We start from the raw sequence: 23,388 nt of genomic DNA, 5'->3' as shown, positions 1-23,388 counted from the left end.
GCCACAAAAACACGTCACAACAAGGCAGCACCATGTGGTGAGTGTTCATGAACGGGATTTTCCTGCTATTCCGGCCAACAGGACTTTTCCATTCCACAGAGAGTAACCCACACCCCGCGGGGAGGGTGCAGGCAATAGGAAACCCCATTGATCACAGCCGATTGGAATATCTTATCACCAGCTAATGCCATGGAGGTGGACTGGAGGGTGAGGTGGGCAGAAGGTCTGTGTAATTAAACCTGCTCATCCTTGGAACCATTCTTGTGAATCTTTCCTGCGCTTTCTCCAATGCCTTCACAGCCTCCCCTTGTGAGCAGAATCCACAACTGGACACCACATCCCAGTTTATTTGAAGAGCGGGGTCATTGTCCGTGCCATCAACAACCATCCTCCTTCCCTCAATCGACACAAACACAAGTTGATTAATTTTACGTGCTGCTGTTCCTGGGGCCTCCCAGTACCCTCTTACAAGGCGGCACAGTGGTACAATGGGTTAGCACCACTGCCTCACAGCGCCAGGGTCCCGGGTTCAATTCCAGCCTTGGGTCACTGTCTGTGTGGAGTCTGCACATCCCCCCCATATCCGCGTGGGTTTCCTCCGGATGCTCTGGTTTCCTCCCACACTCCAAAGATGTGCGAGTTTGGTGGACTGGCCAAGCTAAATTGCCCCTTAGATTCAAGGGTATTAGCTAGGGTAAATGCATGGGATTATGGGGAGAGGGGCTGGTTGGGATTGTGGTCAGTGCAGACTCGATGGGCCGAGTGGCCTCCTTCTGCACTGTAGGATTCTTAACAGCAAAAGTGCAAGCTCATTCTGTGTAGTAAATTTTCCTGGTGTCTCTGAGAGGCGTGACAAAGCACGACCACTCTCTCTCCTTCCTCCGAGGGGCAATTATCGAAACCAGCAGCTCCTCGCTGAGTTTGTACAGGCAGTGATGGCACTAAGCCGGATCCGTGCAAAGTACAACAGCGTGAGAGCTCGACGCCTTCCCGCAGCGTGATCTCCTGACAGCAGAGGCAAACAGAACGGAACTGATCTGAAAAGGCTGTAGGGGACAGACTGTGAAAATGAATAAGTGTCAGGCTGTGAACCAGTGCGTAACACAAGAACATCCTGATCTTTAGACAGTCAGCCAGCAGCGATCCCCATCCCATTTCGCAAATCCCTGGAAAGACGAAGCATCCCAACGATCCGACACGCCAGGCGCTTCACGCTGTTACTATGCATTAGCTATGCCAGTGGGATTTTCCCAAGACAGGATGCTGTCGTCAGTCCAAAATGACTTCCTGCCTCCTGCGATGGCCACGACCCACCCGGGGTGGGGGGGAATCAGCAATAGGTCCCTCCGTGGGCTTTGTAGGGACTCACCCAATGGAAAATGAACAGGGGAGAGGGGGAGGGTTTAAACCCACTGCCTCAATCCAGAACGGGACTCTGTAGGGGTCTGTGCTCAGACTCTTGTGCTGTGAGCTGCGAGTGTGGCAGTACGGTGGCACAGTGGTTAGCACTGCTGCCTCACAGCGCCAGGGACCTGGATGCGACCCCCCGGCTTAGGTCACTGCCTGAGTGAAGCTTGCACATTCTCCCCGTGTCTGCGTGGGTTTCCTCCGGGTGCTCCGGTTTCCTCCCACAGTCTGAAAGACGTGCTGGTTAGGCGGATTGGCCGCGCTAAATTCTCCCTCAGTGTAGCCGAACGGGTGTCGGAGTGCGGCAGCCAGGAGATTTTTACTGTAACTTCATTGCAGTGTTAATGTAAGCCTACTTGTGACATTAACAAATAAACTAAACAAAAATCTTCTCCATTTTGTAAACAAAGGGTTATGGTGAGGGACGACTGGCCTTGGCCAGATTATTACGCTGTCTATCACACAACTGTACACCAGTATGTATGAAGGTCAGTGCCAGTGTGATGCCAGGTTGTATGTCCCAGCAATTGGCTGGTCAAATCAAACAGTGTGTTCCTTTGGTTGTCTGTAAGAGGCGGAGTACAGACCACGGGCAGGATTCTCCAGCCCCGCCCCAAGACCGGAAATTCCCACTCGGCCTTTCAATGGTCCACTGAGCTTTCTATTCAACACCCACTATGATTCCTGCGGCGGGGGCGGGGATGGGAGATTTTTTGGCCCCTCCTCCACCAGCCCACCCTCACAAAGCACAACGCAAAGCATCCACTGATAGATGGGATTACACAAGCGAGTAGCAGCTGCTGAGTAATCCTGAGTGCGCTGAGAGCTACACCAACTATTAATTTAAGGTGATCAGTTGGGTTTGTCATGTGGCCCACTTACGTTTGCTATAAGTGAGACACATTTAGAGCCATTCTCTGCAACCAAAAGGAATATAATCAAACCTTGCACCCTTTTCGAATTATCCTGAACACACACACACACACGTACATATATATACACATACACTCACACACACACACGTACGCACATACACACACATGCACATAGAGACACAATGCACACATGCATGAACACACACTCACACACACAGGCACAAATACTCGTGCACACACACACACACACACACACACACACACACACACACACATACACACAAAGGTAGGGGAGTCTAAAACTAGGGGGCATAGGTTTAAGGTTAGAGGGGAGAGATTCAAAACGATAGAACCACAGAACCCTACAGTGCAGGAAGAGGCCCTTCGGCCCATTGAGTCCACACCAAACACAATCCCACCCAGGCCCCGCCCCCACATCCCTACATATTATACCCACTAATCCCTCCAACATACGCATCTCAGGACACTAAGGGGCAATTTCTTAACATGGCCAATCAACCTAACCCGCACATCTTTGGACTCTGGGAGGAATCCGGAGGAAACCCACGCAGACACAAGGAGAATGTGCAAACTCCACACAGACAGTGACCCGAACCAGGAATCGAACCCAGGACCCTGGAGCTGTGAAGGAGCAGTGCTAACCCACTGTGCTACCGTGCCACCATAAGTGCCCAGAGGGGCAATTTTTTCACACAGAGGGTGGTGAGTGTCTGGAATGAGCTGCCAGAGGTAGTAGTGAGGCGGATACAACTTTGTCTTTTAAAAAGCACTTAGATAGTTACATGGGTACAATGGGTATAGAGGGATATGGGCCAAAGGCTGGCAATTGGGATTAGCTTAAGGGTTTAAAAAAGCATGGATAAATTGGGCCAGAGGGCCTGTTTCCATGCTGTAAACCTCTATGACTCTATGACACGCAGGTGCACATATGCACATGTACATGCACATGCGCACACATAGGCAAACACATGCTCGCACACGCAAACACATGCTCACACAGGCACACGCATGCACTCACTCACACGCTTACGTGTACTTGCAGGTACACACACATGCAAACACCTGGAAACAAACACTTACGTGTGCGTGCACACACACGCAGACATGTATGCACATAGGTATGTGCACGCACACACACGAGCACACACACACACACACACGAGCACACACACACACACACACACACACACACACACAGAAACACACACGAGCACACACTCACTTGCAGGCATTGGAAGTCATCACTATTGCATCCATTCCGATTTTGTGTAAAGAAACTCTTTCTCATCAAAATGCTTCAACTCAAATTACCACCTCCCCTTCCACATGCTCAAGTTCTCATTGCCAATCTGTCAATGGTGTGATTGAAGCAGTGCAGGTTGCTGCCTCATAACCGCCTGAGGGGACAGGGCTGGAAGGGTGCCTGGGCCTTTGGTGTAGACTGAAAGGCTTAACATACCCATGACCCATCGCTCCATTGGCGGGCTTGACTATGAAGGTCTTCTGTCTGCGCTTCTTCCGTAGCTCCTTCACACAGGTCTGAAACTGGGTGTACTCCGCGGGGAAGATCCAGGTCCTGGGGGTGAAGCAGTATTCCTGAGACTGACTCTTGATCATCCTGAAAGACAGAGAGGATTCATAAAGGGAGGAAGGATTCCCACTGAGCTGGGGATGTGGGGAGCGGGCGGGAACATGGAGTTGGATGATCGGATGGAACGGTGGGGCAGGCGTGATTGTCCTGTCTACAAAAGAAAGCGACGTTTCAGGATAGCTGAGAACCATCCAGTAATTCTGCAGGATGGTTAGGTCTCGGATAAAACTGGATTAAGCTGTAAAGGTTTTATTAATAGTTATTAAAACTGTTCCGTCACAACCGTTAGCTCGATGTGTAGAGTTGTTAACTCTCCAGGAATGTCTTGAATTTGCCAAGAATGAAAGATTAATTCTGAGGACATTACAAGCAGCAAAGCAGGGAGAGAGAGGTTATCGTGATAGGAAGCACAAGTGACGTGCGCTGTTCATATTCCGGAGGGCAGGAGAATGGCCTTTCCTGTGAGGGGGACAGCGTGGAATGGGAGGGAACTCTTGCTGCAAGTGTACGTGGCATTGGCGAAGTCACTTACCATCGTATCATAGAATCCTACAGTGCAGAAGGAGGCCACTTGGCCCATCGAATCTGAACTGACCTCAATCCCACCCAGGCCCTACCCCTACAACCCCATATATTTACCCCAGCTAGTCTCCCTGACACTAAGGGGCAATTTTTTTAGCATGGCAAATTCACCAAACCCGCACATCTTTGGACTGTGGGAGGAATTTGGAGCACACGGAGGAAACCCACGCAGACATGGGGAGAATGTGCAGGCTCCACACAGACACTGACCCAGGCCAGGAATCAAATCTGGGTTCCTGGCGCTATGAGGGAGCAGTGCTAACCACGGTGCCACCGTGCCCCCCCTCCATCACTGTGCCACCGTGCCCCCCCTCCATCACTGTGCCACCGTGTCCCCCCCCCCTCCATCACTGTGCCACCGTGTCCCCCCCCCCTCCATCACTGTGCCACCGTGCTGCCCCTTCTGACATGCTGCAGGTGGTTTCGGTCTCTTTATTCTGGGAGGGACAGAATTGCATTGGGCGCAGCTCAGAGAAGGTTGACTGGATTGATTCCCTGGGATGGACGGATTGTCTTCCAAGCAAAGGTTCAGCGAGTTGGACACGCGCTCATTGCAGTTTAGAAGAACGAGAGGTGAACTTATCGAAACAGACGAGATTGTGAGGGGACTTGACAGGATGGATATTGAGAGGATGTTTCCCCTCGGAGGGGAATCTAGGGGACACCACTTCAAAACGAGGGCTCTCCCATTTAAAGAGATGGATAGGAATTCCTTCTCTCGGGACCAATAGTCTTTGGAATTCTCTTCCTCAGTGAGCAGTGGGGGCTGAATGTATTTGAGGCTGAATTGGACAGATTTTTGATTGACACGGGGTCAAAGGTTATTGGGGACAATCAGGAGGATGGGGATAAGGCCACAGTCAGACCATGATCTCACTGTGAGGACAAACCAATCTATCTAGTCTTTACATCTATTTGCCTGACATTAGCCAGTCAAATAAGGAAGAGGCTTTTTGCTATCCAATGACATGGGGAGGTTTTCAAGTTTAGATTTTATTTATTAGTGTGACAAGTACATTAACACTGCAATGAAGTTACTGTGAAAATTCCCTACACCCGCCATATTCCAGCGCTTGTTCAGGATAATTTAGCATGGCCAATGCACCCAACTCACATGTCTTTCAGAATGTGAACGCCCGGAGGAACCAGAGCAGCCGGAGGAAACCCACGCAGACATGGGGAGAACGGGCAGACTCCGCACAGACAGTGACCCAAGCCAGGAATCAAACCCGAGCCCCCGGCGCTGTGCGATAGCGGCGCTGACCACTGTGCCTCCGTGCCGCAGGGGTAAATGGGTGGCCAGGTGGGAGGTCACGGGAGGTCACGCAGATAAACCCTTCAGGAGCAGATCCAGGCAGAGCTGGGAAACTTCCGTCTGCTTTCAGGTGGGGGGATCGGGTACTGGCCTACGCTCAGGCTCTGTGCATTTCCCCAACACATCTCGCCCAGCAAAAAAAAAATTCCAATTCCAGATAAGACACAAAGCTTGCCCAAATTCACTTACTTGGCCATGTTTCTTGCCAGGCAATCCTTGCGGCAAATCTCTCCCATCCCCGGGAAGTGGTTAATTCTCTGCAAGGGAAGACAAGAGAACAATTACAAACAGTATCAGTGGGGGGGGGTTACTGAGTTAGGTGTTTGGGTGGCACGGTGGTTAGCACTGCTGCCTCCCAGCGCCAGGGACCCGGGTTCAGTTCCAGCCTTTGGGAAAAGGTTAGAATTAAACCTGGGCACTGTGAGGCAGCAGTGCTAACCACCGTGCCACACTGGCTATGGGAAGTGCATGGGATCATGGAGATAGGTTGAGGGACAGGGAATGTGCAAGAATGTCTCAAATTCTCAAGGTGCCAAACAACAACATACATTGTGGTGTTGGCGGGAGGAGGGGAGAGATGGCCTAGTGGTATTATCACTAGACTATTAATTCAGCAACTCAGCTAATGTTCTGGGGACCTGGGTTCAAATCCCACCATTGCAGATGGTGGAATTTGAATTCAATAAAAAATATTTGGAATTAAGAATCTACTGATGACCATGAAACCTACTGTCGATTGTCAGAAAAACCCATCTAGTTCACTAATGGCCTTTTGGGAAGGAAATCTGCCGTCCTTACCCGGTCTGGCCTACATGTGACTCCAGAGCTACAGCAATGTGGTTGACTCTCTACTGCTCTCCAAAGGCAATTAGGGATGGGCAATAAATGCTGGCCAGTCAGCAACACCCATGTCCCACAAATTAATTCTTTAAAAATAATCCATATAGTGTGGAAGAGACCACTTGGCCCATTCAGTCTGCACTGACTCTCCAATAGAGCATCTTACCCCTGCCTTATCCCAAAAATCCCAAGCATTTGTCCCACTAATCCCCCTAACCTACACATCTTGGGACACTAAGGGGTGATTTAACAAGGCCAATCCCCCTAATCTACACATCTTTGGACTGTGGGAGGAAACTGGGCCACCTGGAGGCTTTTTTTTATAGAAACCCTACAGTACAGAAAGAGGCCATTTGGCCCATCAAGTCTGCATCGACCACAATCCCACCCAGGCCCTACCCCTATATCCCTACATATTTTACCCACTAATCCCTCTAACCTACGCATCTCAGGACACTAAGGGGCAATTTTGGCATGGCCAATCAACCTAACCCACACATCTTTGGACTGTGGGAGGAAACCGGAGCACCCGGAGGAAACCCACGCAGACACGAGGAGAACGTGCAAACTCCACACAGACAGTGACCCGAGCTGGGAATCGAACCCAGGTCCCTGGAGCTGTGAAGCAACAGTGCTAACCGCTGTGCTACCGTGCCACCCATTAGGGCTTATGAGGATTGCTGGCAGTATGTGCATGACGATGGTTGGAACTGAAACCACAGGGTTAACTCCCACTTGGGGTGAGAGTTGGAAGGACGTCTGGTGCCCCTGGGCTGGTGTCCCAGCACGGATCAGCTCCTCACAGGGTGGGGAGATGATGGTGGAGGAAAGGATGGGAGGAGAGGTATTGGAGAAGGGCAAAGCCAGAACGGCAGGTGGACGAGGTCTCCCAGGCTCACCTGATAGTTCCGCAGATCAGCAATCCTCTCCTGCTGGACGGCCGCATCGTTCCAGATCAGATTGGCAGTGTCATCCTCCTCACGGGCACGGGCAAATCCCGCTTCCATTATGGCTAAACGCACTGCAAAAAAAAACATATCGACAGTGGCCTGTTAACGTTAGTCAGTGCTGACAGCAGCACTCTGCAAGAGTGAGGAGTGTATATAATATATATATACATATAGTGATCTAAGAATAAAAAGTGCTGGGAAACTCAGCAGGGACATATTTCAATCTACACTCACTGTCATCCAAACCAATGACTCAGCTAATTTAAAATTCCTATCTGTCCGATCAAATCTCTTCCTGCCCACCCCCTCTCCTTATCCCTGTCACCGCACCCCCGCACCCCCCGCCAACCCCACAGCTCTCCGCCATCTCGATGCTGACGGGACAGTAAATGGACAGATTGGACTTGCCCTACTTTGTATGGACAAAGCAGCCCGCCTGTTCAGCACCTCACTCACCACCTCCAGTACTCACCTCCTCCACAGTGAGGCACTGTGGTAGCAGTCACGGCAGCAACTCACCAATGATCCACAACCATAGACATAGGACCAAAAGTAGGCCATTCAGCCCATCAGGTTTGCTCCACCATTCAGTGAGATCATCCAGTGATAATTCTCCACATAAACTTTAAACTTTATTTATTAGTGTAAATAAATATCATAAATAAAACTATATTAGCATAATATAACTTTATTTATTAGGTAGGCTTATTAAAGGATGTTATGTCGAAGGATTAAAGTTAATTAAATTAATTATTAAATTAAAAATCTAATTCAAGGATACGCAAATAATGATTGAGGAAAGGATTATTTATAGATAATCATAGAATCCCTACTGTGCAGAAGGAGGCCATTCTGCCCATCGAGCCTGCACCAACCAGAGCAGAGTGGCATAATGGAAGTGTGCTGGCCCCATAACCCAGAGGTGGATGGATCGAAACCACCCTCTGCTATTCCCTATTGGGTGACACGATGGCACAGTGGTTAACACTGCTGGCCCACAGCACCAGGGACCTGGATTTGATTCCCAGCTTGGGTCACGATCTGTGTGGAGTATGCACATTCTCCTCGTGTCTGTGTGAGTCTCCTCTGGGTGCTCCGGTTTCCTCCCACACTCCAAAGATGTACGGGCTAGGTTTATTGGCCATATTAAATTGACCCTAGTTTTGGGGGGAATTAGCAGGGTAAATATGGGTGGTTACAGGGATAGGGTGGGATTGTTGGTAATGCAGAGTCAATGGGCCAAATGGACTTCAGTACTGTAGGAATTCTATGATCAGAATCCTAATCCCATAACCCCAGGCATTTATCCGAGGTAGTCCCCCGGACACTAAGGGACAATTTATCATGGCCAACCCACCTAACCCGCATACCTTTGGACTGTGGGGGGAAACTGGAGCACCCGGAGGAAACCTACGCAGACACAGGGAGAAGCTGCAGACTCCACACAGACAGTGAACTGAGGCCAGAATCGAATCCAGGTCTTTAGTGCTGTGAAGCAGCAGTGCTGACCACTGTGCCACTGTGCCGTCCAGGAAGGCTTGCCCACTGGACCCGCACTGCTGCAATCAGCACATGTACTACTGATCCCGAAGCCAGCGACAAAATGGAATTCTTTTTGCATCAGAATTACTGTGCAAAATCCAGTTTTGTAACACGCTGTCTAATTATATCACAACTGAATGAGATGTGAGTGCTCTGATTGACAACAGGGCTGTTATTAAATAACTGCAATTATCTCAAGGTAGAGATATAGCTACATCAACAAGAGGGATCAAACCCACAATCACAGAGCACCCATTAACCTGTCACAATGCACAATAAATCAGATCATCAAAATAAAGAAATTAAATGAGTTTTTCCTCCAGTGTGTCAGGCTTTGTGTAGGGAACCCTCTGAAAACACAAATAACTCACTGAATGATAATCAGACTCTTCAGCAAAATACTTAGAAGTATTATCTCGTATGGGATTCAAATCCCTGGGATTAAGATACTTTTTGATTGATTTTTTACCAAAGAGGAAATGACAGTCTGGGACACTTCATTGGCAGTCCCATTTACTGAAATTTCCTGACCTAACTTCATCGTTCACTGTATCGTCAGAAGCATCTTTTTACAGGGGGAACAGTTAATAACTGACATGGTAAGTGGAGACAGGAGCTTGCAATTGATTATGTACGCACTGTACAGTATTGTTAGTCTGCGTCAAGCCAACTTGTTTGTTCTAATGCGGCAGCTGACACCCTGAGACTGACACCACAAACGTGCAGGAAATGCTCCAACACCGACATCCTTTAGCCTCAAGAGCTATATTTAATCCCTTCTAGAAAACACACAATGTTTTGGCTTTCCGTGGCCGGGAATTCCACAGGCTCATCACTCTCTGGGTGAAGAAATTTCAGAAATTAATACCTTCATTAAATTACACTGGGAAAGAGCAGGCAAATATCCCCAGGTCCCAGCAGTAACTCTGCCATCCCCCCGATCCAAACACACACCCCATTGGAGTTGGCAGAGTCAATGGGAAGGCATCTAATATAAATGGGAGCAGCAGATATTCATCAGTTTGATCTATCCACCATCCACAAGGCACAAGTCAGGAGTGCGATGGAATACACCCCACTTGCCAACAACACTCAAGAAGCTTAGCACCATCCAGGACAAAGCAGCCCACTTGATTGGCACCACATCCACAGACACCCACTTCCTCCATCACTGACGCTCAGTAGCAGCATGTACTATCCATGAGACGCGCTGCAGCAACTCACCAAAAATCCTTAGACAGCACCTTCCAAACTCACAACCACTTCCATCTAGAAGGACAAGGGCAGCAGATACATGGAAACACCACCACCTGCATGTTCCCCTCCAAGCCACTCACCATCCTGACTTGGAAATATATCACCACTCCTTAGCAATCGCTGGGTCAAAATCCTGGAATTCTCTTCCCAGTGGCATTGTAGGTCAACCCACAGCACATGGCGTTTCAAGGAGGCAGCTCACCACCACCTTCTCAAGGGCAACTAGGGATGGGCAATAAATGCTAGCCAGCCAACAATGCCCATGTCCTACGAATGAATTAAAAAAAGTTTGGCCACATTTCCCACTTGCCCCTTGCTGTCAGAACATCTGAAGCCTAAAAGATACAATACTAAAGACCACAGCCCATGCACCATTGTAGAGCTCTAACTCATTCTCTGATCCCTGTGTAAGGTGAAGTCACATTATTTTTTATATAAAAGGCTATCATTGAGAACCTGAGACACTTCTCCTGGTGACACTGAATCTAATATCCTGTTTGAGAGTGAGAAACTTGTTTTGGAAACAACTGTGTTTAACTTAAGTAAAGAGAATTACAATGAACTGAGGAATAGAGAGAGTTAGCTCGAGTGGACTGGGCAGATAGATTAGCAGGAAAGATGAGTAAGCAAGCAGTGGCAGGCATTTAAGGAGGTTACTCATAGCTCTGAGCAAAAATATATCCCAGCGAGAAGGAAAGATTCTCAGAGGGGGATAAACCAAACATGGCTGAGTAAAGGGTTCTAAAACTGAACAGAGTGGCTTAATTGGGAACTTGGAGACAGTGGGGATTTGGAGAAAAGGGGGGAATGATCTAATAGATGAAATCAATGTATATAAACAACTGAGGAATAGAGGTAACAAGAGTTAAGTCATAGTTACAAGAGCTGACCTGTGAAGGAGCAGTAGGGCAGAGCAGACCATTCCCTGCATACTCGGTAGATAGTGGGTAAGTTCTTCTCTCCACTTTAAAATGATGTTAAGGTACGATTTCCAGCTCTTTAATTTTAAAAAGGAACATTAAGTACATTTCCACAATTTAACGTAGGAGTTTTTAAACTAAAGTTTTGGCGGGGGAGCTCAGTGCTGGTGTCTTGCACTGTCTGCAGGGTGTGGGAGTTTGTAGATGCCTGCTTGCGGTCTGGATGTCCACGTGCGCACAAAGTGCCACAGTTTGACCAGCTCGAGTTCCGGGTTTCGGAGCTTGAGCTTCGGTCGGTTTGAGACAGGGAGGCGCATCTGCGGGGCTGACAGGTTTGTGGATGCAGGTTTTTAGACCTGGTCACTCCACAGTTCAAGGGAGTGCAGTCAGAGAGGGAACGGGTCACTACCAGTCAGAAGAAATGGGGGCAAGTAAGTAGGAAAACCCCAGAGCGCATCTCACTCAAGAACCATTGTCAATTGTAGGAAAAACCCATCTGGGTCACTAATGTCCTTTAGGGAAGGAAATCTGCCGTCCTTACCCAGTCTGGCCTACATGTGAATCTGGAGCCACAGCGATATGGTTGACTGCCCTCTGAAGTGGAAGGTGGTTTGGGAGGGGCAATAAATGCTGGCCCCGCCAGCAAACCCAGTCCCATAAATGAATATTGAAAAAATTAGCTACTGCATTCCCCACATTAGGGCAATGACTATACTTCAAGTGGAAATTCATTAACTTGAAACTGCTTTGGGTCATTCTGCAGTTCTGTAAGGTGCTCGATCACCTCTGGGGCCTGTGCACATTATCGTGGGCTTACTGGGCCAGGTGTAAAATATTGAGGCCTGTTAGTTAGAAATGGGCAGGCCTGAGAAACTGATGTGCTGCTAAGGCAGGGCCAGACCCCGACAGGACAGACCTGGACTCACAGAAGGATTACTCAGATGTTTTGCCACTTCCATCGTGCAGTGTCACAGAGACAGTCTTGCAGTTTGGGTGTAACCTTGGTGCGATGCAGAGTAAAGCACACACTCTGCACTGTCCGAGCTATACAATCAATCCCAACCAGAGGTTATAAACCTTTGGCAGCACTGAATCTCCCACCCCCTGTGCATCACAGAGTGCCCCAGTGTGAATCTCATTAAAAATCATTGGTCGGAGCCTCTTCTTACTGGAGTGATTGGCAGCACAGCGCTGAGCTGGTCACTGCGTGTGCGCCAATCTGTCAGCGCCCAGATTAGTGCATGTGCAATAGCCTTGCACCGCAGGACTCCTGGTCGCTGGCCAGCTCCATGACCGACCCCCGCCCCCCCAATCGCCAGCAGTGCAACCCTCCACACCCCCAATCGCTGGCCCCCCAGACATGTGCCAACACTCCCCCACCCCCCCGGCATGCCCAGCCCCACCCCGGTGGCCAGCCCCCATCGCTGTCCACCCCACCCTCTGCCTACGATCCCAAAAGCAAAGTAGCTGCAGGACCTCCCCCCACACTCGCCAATCGCCCTGAGAGGCCCTGCCCATGAGGCAGTCCCCCACAGTTAGCCCCTCCCCCTTGGCACTGCCCCATCCCTATGGGCATTGCCACTTTGCCCTTGGGCAGTGCAAGGGGACCAGGCTGGCACTGCCAGTCCGGCAATACCAAGGGGGCAGCCCCCCCCCTTACCACCAACTGCTTGGGTGGCCTCTATGGCACCCCTTCATTCCAGCAGAGTGGGGCCACCAGTTACTCGCTAGTGGAGAGCTGTTGTAAACCCTGCTGGAGTGAAACACTCCTGGTGGTGTGGGGAGAGGCTAGTGAGCCCGGAGACTCCAGTCCCAGGCCCTCTAATAAAATGTAAAGCCCGATTTAAATGTTTTAATCAGCTCCACACCACTTTCTGGAATGGAAAGGACATTGCTGAAAATCTGGTGACCAGAGACCAGGGCACCCAGTGAAAAACCCGCTACACACTCTCACTGGTGTCTTCTGGCCAGCTGTGCTGCTGGGAGAATCAGCCCAATATCTTTCAGCCAAGGGATACTGAGGGATTGGAAACTGGATAAAACCTGTTCACGTGTAATGAATATTGGAAATAACAATTCTAATTGGAAATGTAGTGAGTAACCTAGAACCTAAATGGAAAAAAAACACTGATTTGGTTTTGCGGCTCTATCATATCAATTTTGAACAATCTGGTAAGTTAAAATTTATTTATCATTGCCACAAGCAGGCTTGCGTTAACGCCGCAATGAAGTTACTGTGAAAATCCTCCAGTGGCCACACTCCGGTGTCCGTTCGGGTACACTGAGGGAGAATTTAGCACGGCCAATGTACCGAACCAGCACGTCTTTTGGACTGTGGGAGGAAACCGGAGCACCCGGAGGAAACCCACGCAGACACGGGCAAGACTCCAGTCGCCCATTCAGTCACCCAAGATGGGAATTGAACCCGGATCCCTGGCACTGAGAGGCAGCAGTGCTAACCACTGTGCCACCATGCTGCCCTTCTGAAGTACCTCTGTAATTTTTATGACAAAACTATAATTTTGAGGATGAAGAAAACCAAGCTTGGAATCATATCACTTTTCTCGTTGGTGGGATTTTCCCATCCCGCCGCAGGGAACGGAGATCTGGCTGGCCACCAGATTCTCCGACCTTGCTGCAGCATGGTGTGACGGCCGGTGAGATTGTGCCCCAAGCGTTCATTCCCCGAACGCAGCGATCGTTGTCTATCGATCACGACAGTGCTCTGAATGGTTGTTGAAGGGCAGAAGCTGCTTGTTGTACATTGGGGGTTTGGCACCATGAAGATGCCCAGCAGATGGCAGAGGAAGAACATGAGGCTACATAGAGAAGGCTGGATGGACATGTGTGTGAAGAGTACCCAGCCAGCTCCCCCTACCATAATCCTGTAGTGTAAAGGCAGAATCCCCTTCCTCAATCTCTTCCAAACACCAAGGGTATTCCAGCCCCAACTTGGGACATTCAATTAATCAGTAACGTTGGGAATGAGTTCAAGTCCTTTGAATGTACATACCAGGATTTGAGAGATGTGGTCACAGAGGACAGTTGGAGGTCACCCAGAAGCCCACAGGGGCTCCACATCACGATGGAGTGACCACGAGAAAGCCCTACCCTGCAAATACATTCATTGGCTGGCCAATAAACTTTCTGGGAAGAATTCTAAAGGGGGTGAAGTTTCAGAGAATCATAGAATCCCTACAATCCAGAAGGAGACCATTCGGCCCATCGAGACTGTACTGAGCATAATCTCACCCTGGCCCTATTCCCGTAACCCCACGCATTCATCCTGCTAATCTCTCTGACGCAAGGGTCAATTTGGTGTGGCCAATCAACCTAACACACACATCTTTGGAGTGTGGGAGGAAACCGGAGCAGCCAGAGGAAACCCACGCAGACATGGGGAGGACATGCAAACTCCACTCAGACAGTGACCCCAGGCCAGAACTGCAGAGGGTGTGTGTTCACAAATCTCTGAAGGAAGTGCCCCAGGGATCTGTCCTAGGACCCTTGCTGTTTGTCATTTTCATAAATGACCTGGATGAGGAAGTGGAGGGATGGGTAAGTAAGTTCGCTGATGACACGAAGGTCGGTGGTGTTGTGGATGGTCTGGAAGGATGTCAAAAGTTGCAGCAGGACATAAATAGGATGCAGGACTGGGCGGAGAAGTGGCAGATGGACTTCAACGCGGATAAATGTGTAGTCGTCCATTTTGGCAGAACCAACGGGATGAACGAGTACACTATCAAGGGCAGGAGTCTTAGCAGTGTTGAAGAGCAGAAGGATCTTGGGGTCCGGGTCCACAGGACTCTTAAATCGGCCTCGCAGGTGGAGGATGTGGTCAAGAAGGCGTATGGTGTACTGGCCTTCATTAATCGAGGGATTGAGTTTAGGAATCGGGAGATAATGCTGCAACTTTATAAGACCCTTGTCAGGCCTCATTTGGAGTACTGTGCACAGTTCTGGTCGCCTCACTATAGGAAAGACATAGAAGCTATTGAAAGGGTACAGAGGAGATTTACAAGGATGTTGCCTGGACTGGGAGGCATGCCTTATGAAGTTAGGTTGAGGGAGCTGGGACTCTTCTCCCTGGAGAGACAAAGGTTGAGAGGCGACCTGATAGAAGTTTATAAAATGTTGAGAGGTATAGATAGGGTGGATTCTCGGAGGCTATTTCCCAGGGTTGAAATGGTCGCTACGAGAGGACACAGATTTAAGGTGCTGGGGAACAAGTACAGAGGAGATGTCAGGGGTAAGTTTTTCACTCAGAGGGTGGTGAGTGAATGGAATCGGCTGCCGTCAGTGGTGGTGGAGGCGAACTCGCTGGGGTCTTTTAAAAGACTTCTGGATGAGTATATGGGGTTTAATGGGATTGGGGGTTATAGATAGGTCTATAGATTGGTAGGTGTTGATGTGATCGGTGCAACTCGTGGGCCGAAGGGCCTGTTTGTGCTGTAGTGTTCTATGTTCTATGTTGAAGCAGAATAGGCAGGAGAAAGCTGTAGAAAAAGCGTTCGGGTTCTTGACTACATTCGAAGACTCTGCCTCCAACACATCTTGAGGAAGAGATTACTAATAGCAGCAGAAAATACAAAAGCCAGGGGATTATGTTAAATTTTTGTGAACGACAAATTAGATTTATTTCACACCTACAACTGCATGAAACACGCCGAGGTATTGCACAGAGCATTGTAAAACAAAATGTTATGTGACATCGAGTCACATGACCAAATGTTTGGTCAAAGAGATAGGTTTTAGGGAGTGGCTTAAAGGAGGGAAGGGTGGCAGAGAGATAGAGAGGTTTAGAGAGAGAATTCCAGAGCTTTTGATTTGATTTATTATTGTCACATGTATTAACATACAGTGAAAAGTATTGTTTCTTGCGTGCTATAGAGACAAAGCATACCCTTCATAGAGAAGGAAATGAGAGAATGCAGAATGTAGTGTTACAGCCATAGCTAGGGCATAGAGAAAGATCAACTTAATGCAAGATAGGTCCATTCAAAAGTCTAACAGCAGCAGGGAAGAAGCTGTTCTTGAGTCGGTTGATATGTGACCTCAGACTTTTGTATCTTTTCCCCGATGGAAGAAGGTGGAGGAGAGAATGTCCGGGGAACATGGGGTCCTTAATTATGCCGGTTGCTTTTCCGAGGTAGCGGGGAGTGTAGACAGAGTCAGTGGATGGGAGGCTGGTTTGTGTGAGGGATTGTGGTCTTGGGCAGAGCAGGAGCCATACAAAGCTATGATACAACTAGAAAGATTGCTTTCTACGGTGCATTTGTAAATATTGGTGAGAGGTGTAGCCGACACGCCAAATTTCCTTCACCTTCTGAGCCCAGGCAGCTGAAGGCACGGCCACCAATGGTGGAGCAATTAAAATTGGAGATAGACTGACTGGGCTTGACCTGCGATGCTGTGCGCAGTGATGGTCATCACACTTTAGGAAGAATGTCTTGGACACTGGAGTCGTGGCGGGGGGAAGGTTTATAAGAATAGGACCAGCGATGAGGAACATCAGTCCCCCGCAGAGACTAGAGAAGCTGTGATTGGTCTTCCTGGAGAAGAGAAGGTTAACGGAAGATTTAAGAGAGATGTTGAAAATTCTGTAGGGGTTTATGGGATAGGCGGAACTGTCAGTGACCAGGGAACACAGACTGAAGATAATGGGAGAAATGAGAATTATTTTTACACAGAGTGTTGTTACGATCTCGAAAAGACTGGCTGAAAAAGCAGCAGAAATAAACTCAATGGTACTTTTCAATAAAGGAAACATGCCAACTCATAGTGAAAGTGAAGCCAGAGTGGCCCTAATTGGATTTCTGTTTCAATGACTGAATGGCCATTTTATGTGCTGGGTAGCGCTACAATCTATTAAAACCAATGAATCAAGAAAGATTAATTCTAATGTCATGGCAGATATTCCATGAATTCCTGTGCTGGTATGATGGCAGATATGTAAGTTTAAAGTTTATTTATTAGTCACAAAAAAGGCTTACATTAACACTGCAATGAAATTCCCCTACTTGCCACAGTCTGGTGCCTGTTCGGGTCAATGCACCTAACCAGCACATCTTTCAGAATGTGGGAGGAAACCAGAGTACCTGGAGGAAACCCACGCAGACATGGGAAGAACATGCAAACTCCACATAGACAGTGACCCAAGCCGGGAAACAAACCCAGGTCCCTGGTGCTATGAAGCAGCACTGCTAACCACTGTGTTACCGTGCCACAGGCTATATGTCCCAGCAGCTCCAGTCAAACAACATGATTCTTCAGATTCAATGGGGTGAATGGCCTCCTTCTGCACTGATTAAACATAGAAACAAAGAACAGTACAGCACAGTATAGGCCCTTTGGCCCTTGATGTTGTGCCAAGCTTTGTCCAAAACCAAGATCAGCTATCCCACTCCCTATCATTCTGGTGTGCTCCATGTGTCTATCCAATAACTGCTTGCAAGTTCCTAAAGTATCCGACTCCACTATCACAGCAGACAGTGCATTCTACACCCCAACCACTCTCTGAGTAAAGAATCCACCTTGGACATCCCTCCAATATCTCCCACCATGGACCTTATAGTTATGCCCCTAGTAACAGCTGCATCCACCAGAGGATTCTATGATTCAGTTCCTCGTAATAGGAAAAGCACAGACTGCACTCACTAAACCCAAAACATTTATCATTAGATGCAATTCTGTGTTTGGGCAGCACTTTCTGAACAATCTTGAGTGTCCTAATAGCGACACTAACAAACCATTTAAACATGGCTCTAGCATATTTTCTGGAGGTGTTGCGTATTGATAAACAGGTCTATTCTCTGCTAGCTAAAGGAAAGTGTTCAAGCCTTGTACATTTTTTGGAATTGCCAGGGAACAGGAGGAGTTGATAGTTTCCTGTGAGCTTTCACCATGACAGCATGATAGCCAATCAGAGTTGATTTGCCAATCAGCAGATTTTTCCCCTGTAGTATATATTTTGATGAGTGTTTGAAATTTGGTACTCTTGCATTTGTCCTGACGAGTGCAACATGAAAAGCTTCAGCAACACATCACTTTTCAGCAATACTCAAGTTCTGTTCCAGCTAGCGACTGTTTGAAGACATTGTCCCAACTTGGCCATAACACAAATGTATAAGTGAACAGCTTTCTTACCGATCTGGTACTTAGTGCCAGCGAAATTAGCTGTGATAGCCCCTTTCTTCTTTTTCTTCATTCTGATGTTTCTTTTCCCAACTCCTGTGTTTTTAAATGGCAGCCCACTCTTCAGTGTCAGACTGGATGTTCCTTGAACATCTAAAAAAAGGGAAAACAGACATATACAGTGCTTTCAGGACACCAATGGGGCAAGATAGCGAGGTGCCTGCATTTTATTTCACCCAGTTTGAAAACAGACAATCGCCAGGACTGTACCACCTTGCCCACGATGGTCAGGGTCCAACAACGGAAATCTCTGTTTACCTCGGGCCAGAATTTCCAATCTCGCTCAAGCAAGGCCATAAAATGTTTTAATATGTAATCTCTGCCCTCGCCTCCAATCCCTCACAGGTTCCCTACAGTGCAAAAGGAGGCCATTCAGCCCATCAAGTGTGCACCGACTCTCCGAAAGAGCATCCCACCCTATTTCCGTAGCTCCCCACATTGATCAAGGCCAATCCACTTAACCCGCATGTCTTTGAACAGTGGGGGAAACCCACACAGAAGTGGGGAGAATGTACATACTCCGCATGGTGATACGAGGCAGCGGTGCTAACCACTGTGCCACCACACCGCCCACCTTTCTGGCCCTCATCAGTATTACAAAATTAAATAACCTCATTCCAATAATCCCCTCAGTATAGCTCACTATTTCATATCTCATACTGATGGCAATACTTTGCCCAGACTAAGTGTAGAAACACAGAAAGCCTCAAGGATACAGACAACCATCGCCTACATTTCCTGCAAATGCTCCCAATCAGTCAACCTAGATCCCATCCAACCCTCCAGCGTGATCGATTCATCTGAAGAAGACCGTCATGTTTTGGAGAAGTGACAATTCTCATCACTCAGGTTCTGAGCCCAGGTAATCAGCCGTTGGGCCCAGAGGAAGTCACAACTGTTACAGAGTCAAGCAGCACAAATACCTCCATAAGATGTGAGAAATATTTATTTCTCCTGCCGCCTACTTTCCTGTGGATGCCTCTTCCTCACCTCTCACCTTCAGGCGAGGTGGGGAATCTCTTTTCTGCTGGGGATTTGTCTGTAGTTTTGCTTCCTAGAAGAGGAATAACGGGGACCGCTGTCCAAAGGCAGAGACATTCCTGTTTGCATCCAAGGAGCTGTCAGGGGATGTACGGATGAGGATACTGCCAGCTGGAAGCAACATTTATTCCACACCAAATTCTCTTATCTAACTTATCAGGCCACCGTGTTGTTACATTAATCACATTGTTAAGTTACACAGGTGACAGCAACTGGTTAACTGAGCGCTCAGAGTACTTACAAAGCAAGACTGTGTCCCTGGAGAGGGAACTTGTGTTGTCTGCTGGCACCGTTGAGGCTTTCCATGCCCGCTGGGCACCGCAGGAACTGGGGCACTTTATTAGCCCCTTTAGTCACATTTTGATTTCATGTTTCAAGTTTTTGTTGCTAATGGCTAATCCACCTAACCTACACATCTTAGAACACTAAGGGACAATTTAATTTGGCCAATCCACCAGAACATCCTATCCCAGCCAGTGGTGGGGTGCCTCCATGGCTGGAAGCACGCTGCGAGGGATGGATGGGGAAGGAGGGCGGAAGGTCCTGCCCCTTATCTATACTCACACTTCCTGGTCTAGACTTAGCTTCACCACGTCACGACTGCCGTGTGTGTGTTATGGATGAGCTATGAAAGGGTCTATGTAGTCATTGATTGTGAGAGTTTCCTATGTAAGTAGGTACACTGCCCTCCCACCACCCTCACTCCAACCCACCATCACCTCCCCGTCCTGCCTAGGTCCTTGTAGTTTTAACTCAAAGCCACTGGCCGGCGATATAGCCCCACTCTATGACGCAATATAAGCAACCTCATGGGGTGAGGGTAGCAGGCATGGGGTGCGGGGGGGGGAATGAGGGGATAATGGGGGGCGGGTGGGTGGGGGGGGATGAGAGCATGATGGAGGATGGGGGGTTGGGAAGGGGTTATGTGGGGAATGAGGGGATAATGGGGGGATGGGTGGGTGGGGGTGATGAGTGGGGGGATGAGAGGATGATGGAGGATGGGGGGATGGGGAGGGGTTATGTAGGGAATGAGGGGATAATGGGGGGTGGGTGGGTGGGGGAGGATGAGTGGACGATGGAGGATGGGGGGGATGGGGGATGGGGAGAGGTTATGTAGGGAATGAGGGGACAATGGGGGATGGGTGGGTGGGGGTGATGAGTGGGGGGATGAGAGGATGATGGAGGATGGGGGGGGATGGGGAGGGGTTATGTAGGGAATGAGGGGATAATGGGGGGTGGGTGGGTGGGGGAGGATGAGTGGACGATGGAGGATGGGGGGGATGGGGGATGGGGAGAGGTTATGTAGGGAATGAGGGGATAATGGGGGATGGGTGGGTGGGGGTGATGGGTGGGGGGGATGAGAGGACGATGGGGGAGGGGGGAATGGGGGGGGTGAGGAGCTGGGGGGGATGAGGGGATGGGAGATGGGTGGTTGGGGGGATGAGGGGATGGTGAGGGGGTATGGGGGGGGTCAGAGGGATGAGGATTGGGGGGAGGGAGGTATGGGGGGGTGGGGTAAACAACCTCACATGAAGCATTCATCTTCCAATGACGGTGATGTGTCAAATTTTACCGACTGTTTCACCCTCTTTCTGGATTCAGCAAACGGTCACAATCTTTGGTGGGGGTTTGGGTGGGGTGGGGGTGGTGGTGGTGAGTCAGGATAAAGGGCCCACACCTCCCCCCACCCCACCCCACCCCACCCCCCCCTTCCAGGGAGCTGCAGAGGCACCTCTCACCGAGCCAAACTGTCAGGGTTGGTCTCTCAGGGAATCCGGGGAGTGGGAAAGTCGAGGTGACACCCCGGACCGTGCTGAATTCCTCCGTGGCGTGGGTACGTTGCCAGCGGGCAGGAGTTTGCTGCCCACCCCTCGCTGCCTCGAGGGAGGAGGAGGAGGAGGAGGAGGGGGGAGTGAGCAGCCTTCCTGAAAACGAGGGCAGCGCTCGATGCCAGTCCGAATGACTTCGACCTTGCTGAAGGAATGCAACGTAACAGCAACAGTTCACAGGCAAACGGAGGCAGCAAAATAAAAACAGCCCCCTCCCCACCAACCATCCAGAGGAAGGCAGGGTCTCTGGTGTTCAATTCCTGACAAAGTTTGTTCATTTTTTAAAAAAAAATGTGTAATTCTCTCCTTACCTCCATCGATGGGGAAGGATGGCATCGTTCTGATAAGATGATAGAGGCTGAATTCTCTCTCTCCCTCTCTCTCCCTCTCTCTCTCTCCCGGACTGTCAGGTTACTGGACAGGGTTCCGCCCGCTGATTTGTGTCTCTCGCTCAGTCAGTCCATTGCACCAGACAGAAGGCAGAGCGCGGCTTTAATCTCTGCTGGAAGCAGGAAGGGGCACCGGATCAGAATCGCACAATACCAGCCCCGCTCGCTCCACACAAAGGAACCCAGCTCCAGCCACAGGCCCGCAAACAGGAGCATTTATCACAGGCATTGCAAGCTGCCAAAGCAGCAGGGTCCTCCGAAGGAGCAAAAGTCCAATCAATACTCCCCCTCCCGCCTCCGTAACCAATATATTAACACCATCCATCACAGGCATGAGTTTGCCCCGGGAAACCTCGGCAGGTACAGTACGAGAGCACCAAGGAGAACGGTCGCCGTATATTGGACGTTTGCAGCATTATTAATCACATCCCCCTCTTGTTTCTCCCTCTTCCCCAATATTGCTGCTTCCCCTCCCCCCCCTCCCCACTTCCCAATAACTCCACATTTAAACTCCAGGCAAAGATGGGTCGGTTTTAAGACACTCAGCTATTCCCACAAGATCCAGAGTCAGGGTTTTGTACTCAACAGCGATACAGCCTGATCACCACTGACTTCACAGACGGGGAATGTATGCATTAGGAGCGGTTCAGGGAAGGCTCACTCGACTGATTCCCGACATGAAGAGGTTGTTCCAATTCTCTCCTCGGAGGTGGGCGTCGCTGGCTGTGCCAGCATTTATTGCCCATCCCTCGTTGCCCTTGGAGGGTGGTTGAGAGTCACCCACATTGCTGTGGCTCTGGAGTAGGCCAGACCGGGTTAAGGCGGCAGGTTTGCTTCCCTACTGAACATTAGATGGGTTTTCCGTCAATCGACTATCGTTTCATGGTCATCAGTAGATTCTTAATCCCAAGTTCTTACTGAATTGAAATTTCACCATCTGAGATGGGTGGGATTTGAACCCTGGTCCCCCAGAGCACTACGCTGGGTCTCGGGATTACTAATCCAGTCATAATACCAGCGCACAACTACCTCCCCCAATACAGTTCAGTCTGTATCCATTGGAGTTTAGAAGAACAAGAGGTGATTCTATGATTTAGAACGTAGAACATAGAACATTACAGCACAAACAGGCCCTTCGGCCCACAAGTTGCACCAATCGTATCCATACCTACCAGGCCATAGAACTATCTGTAACTCCCAATCCCATTAAATCCCATGTACTCATCCAGTAGTCTTGTAAAAGACCCCAGCGAGTTCGCCTCTACCACCACCAACGGCAGCCAATTCCACTCACTCACCACCCTCTGAGTGAAAAACTTACCCCTGACGTCTCCTCATAGAAAAGGGGAAATCCACATCACAAATATCACAGGTCTTTCTGGGCAGAACACGAGAGTTAGAAACAGGAAGGCCTTTTGGCCCCAAAAGCCTGCTCCACCAATCAATAAAACAATGGTTGAAGTGATTGTGGGCTTAATTCCCCTTTCCCACTCCCTCCACCACCCAATAATGCTTGATTTCCTCATGATCAAAAGTCTGCCGAACTCAGCCTCGAACATATTCGGTCTTCCAGCCCTCCCTGCTCTCTGGGGAAGAGAATTCTACTGACAAACCACCCTCTGAGACAAAAGAATT

At 49.3% G+C, this 23,388-nt stretch overlaps 1 protein-coding gene across 2 annotated transcripts in view; it reads right to left on the bottom strand.

The window, feature by feature from the left end:
- ttll7 (tubulin tyrosine ligase-like family, member 7) overlaps nucleotides 1-21,856 on the bottom strand; it is a 145,015-nt gene extending 123,159 nt beyond the window's left edge. Inside the window, exons 1-5 of one of the 2 annotated variants that reach the window (XM_080196493.1) lie at nucleotides 21,676-21,856; nucleotides 18,447-18,587; nucleotides 7,531-7,652; nucleotides 5,981-6,048; nucleotides 3,763-3,921 (exon numbers count right to left, since the gene is read on the bottom strand). In XM_080196493.1, the coding sequence (XP_080052619.1) occupies nucleotides 3,763-3,921; nucleotides 5,981-6,048; nucleotides 7,531-7,652; nucleotides 18,447-18,587; nucleotides 21,676-21,700 (515 nt within the window). In that variant the 5' untranslated portion in view covers nucleotides 21,701-21,856. Of the gene's footprint in view, nucleotides 1-3,762; nucleotides 3,922-5,980; nucleotides 6,049-7,530; nucleotides 7,653-18,446; nucleotides 18,588-21,675 lie in introns of those variants that run through there. The other variant, XM_080196491.1, reaches the window with a different exon arrangement.
- Between the last annotated feature and the right edge of the window lie 1,532 nt (nucleotides 21,857-23,388).

This window comes from Carcharhinus amblyrhynchos, chromosome 9, assembly GCF_965287045.1.
Source record: "Carcharhinus amblyrhynchos chromosome 9, sCarAmb.v2.hapA, whole genome shotgun sequence".
NCBI lineage: Eukaryota > Metazoa > Chordata > Chondrichthyes > Carcharhiniformes > Carcharhinidae > Carcharhinus > Carcharhinus amblyrhynchos.
The sequence above is the reverse complement of the archived record's forward strand: the minus strand, read 5'-3'. Positions and strand labels throughout refer to the sequence as shown.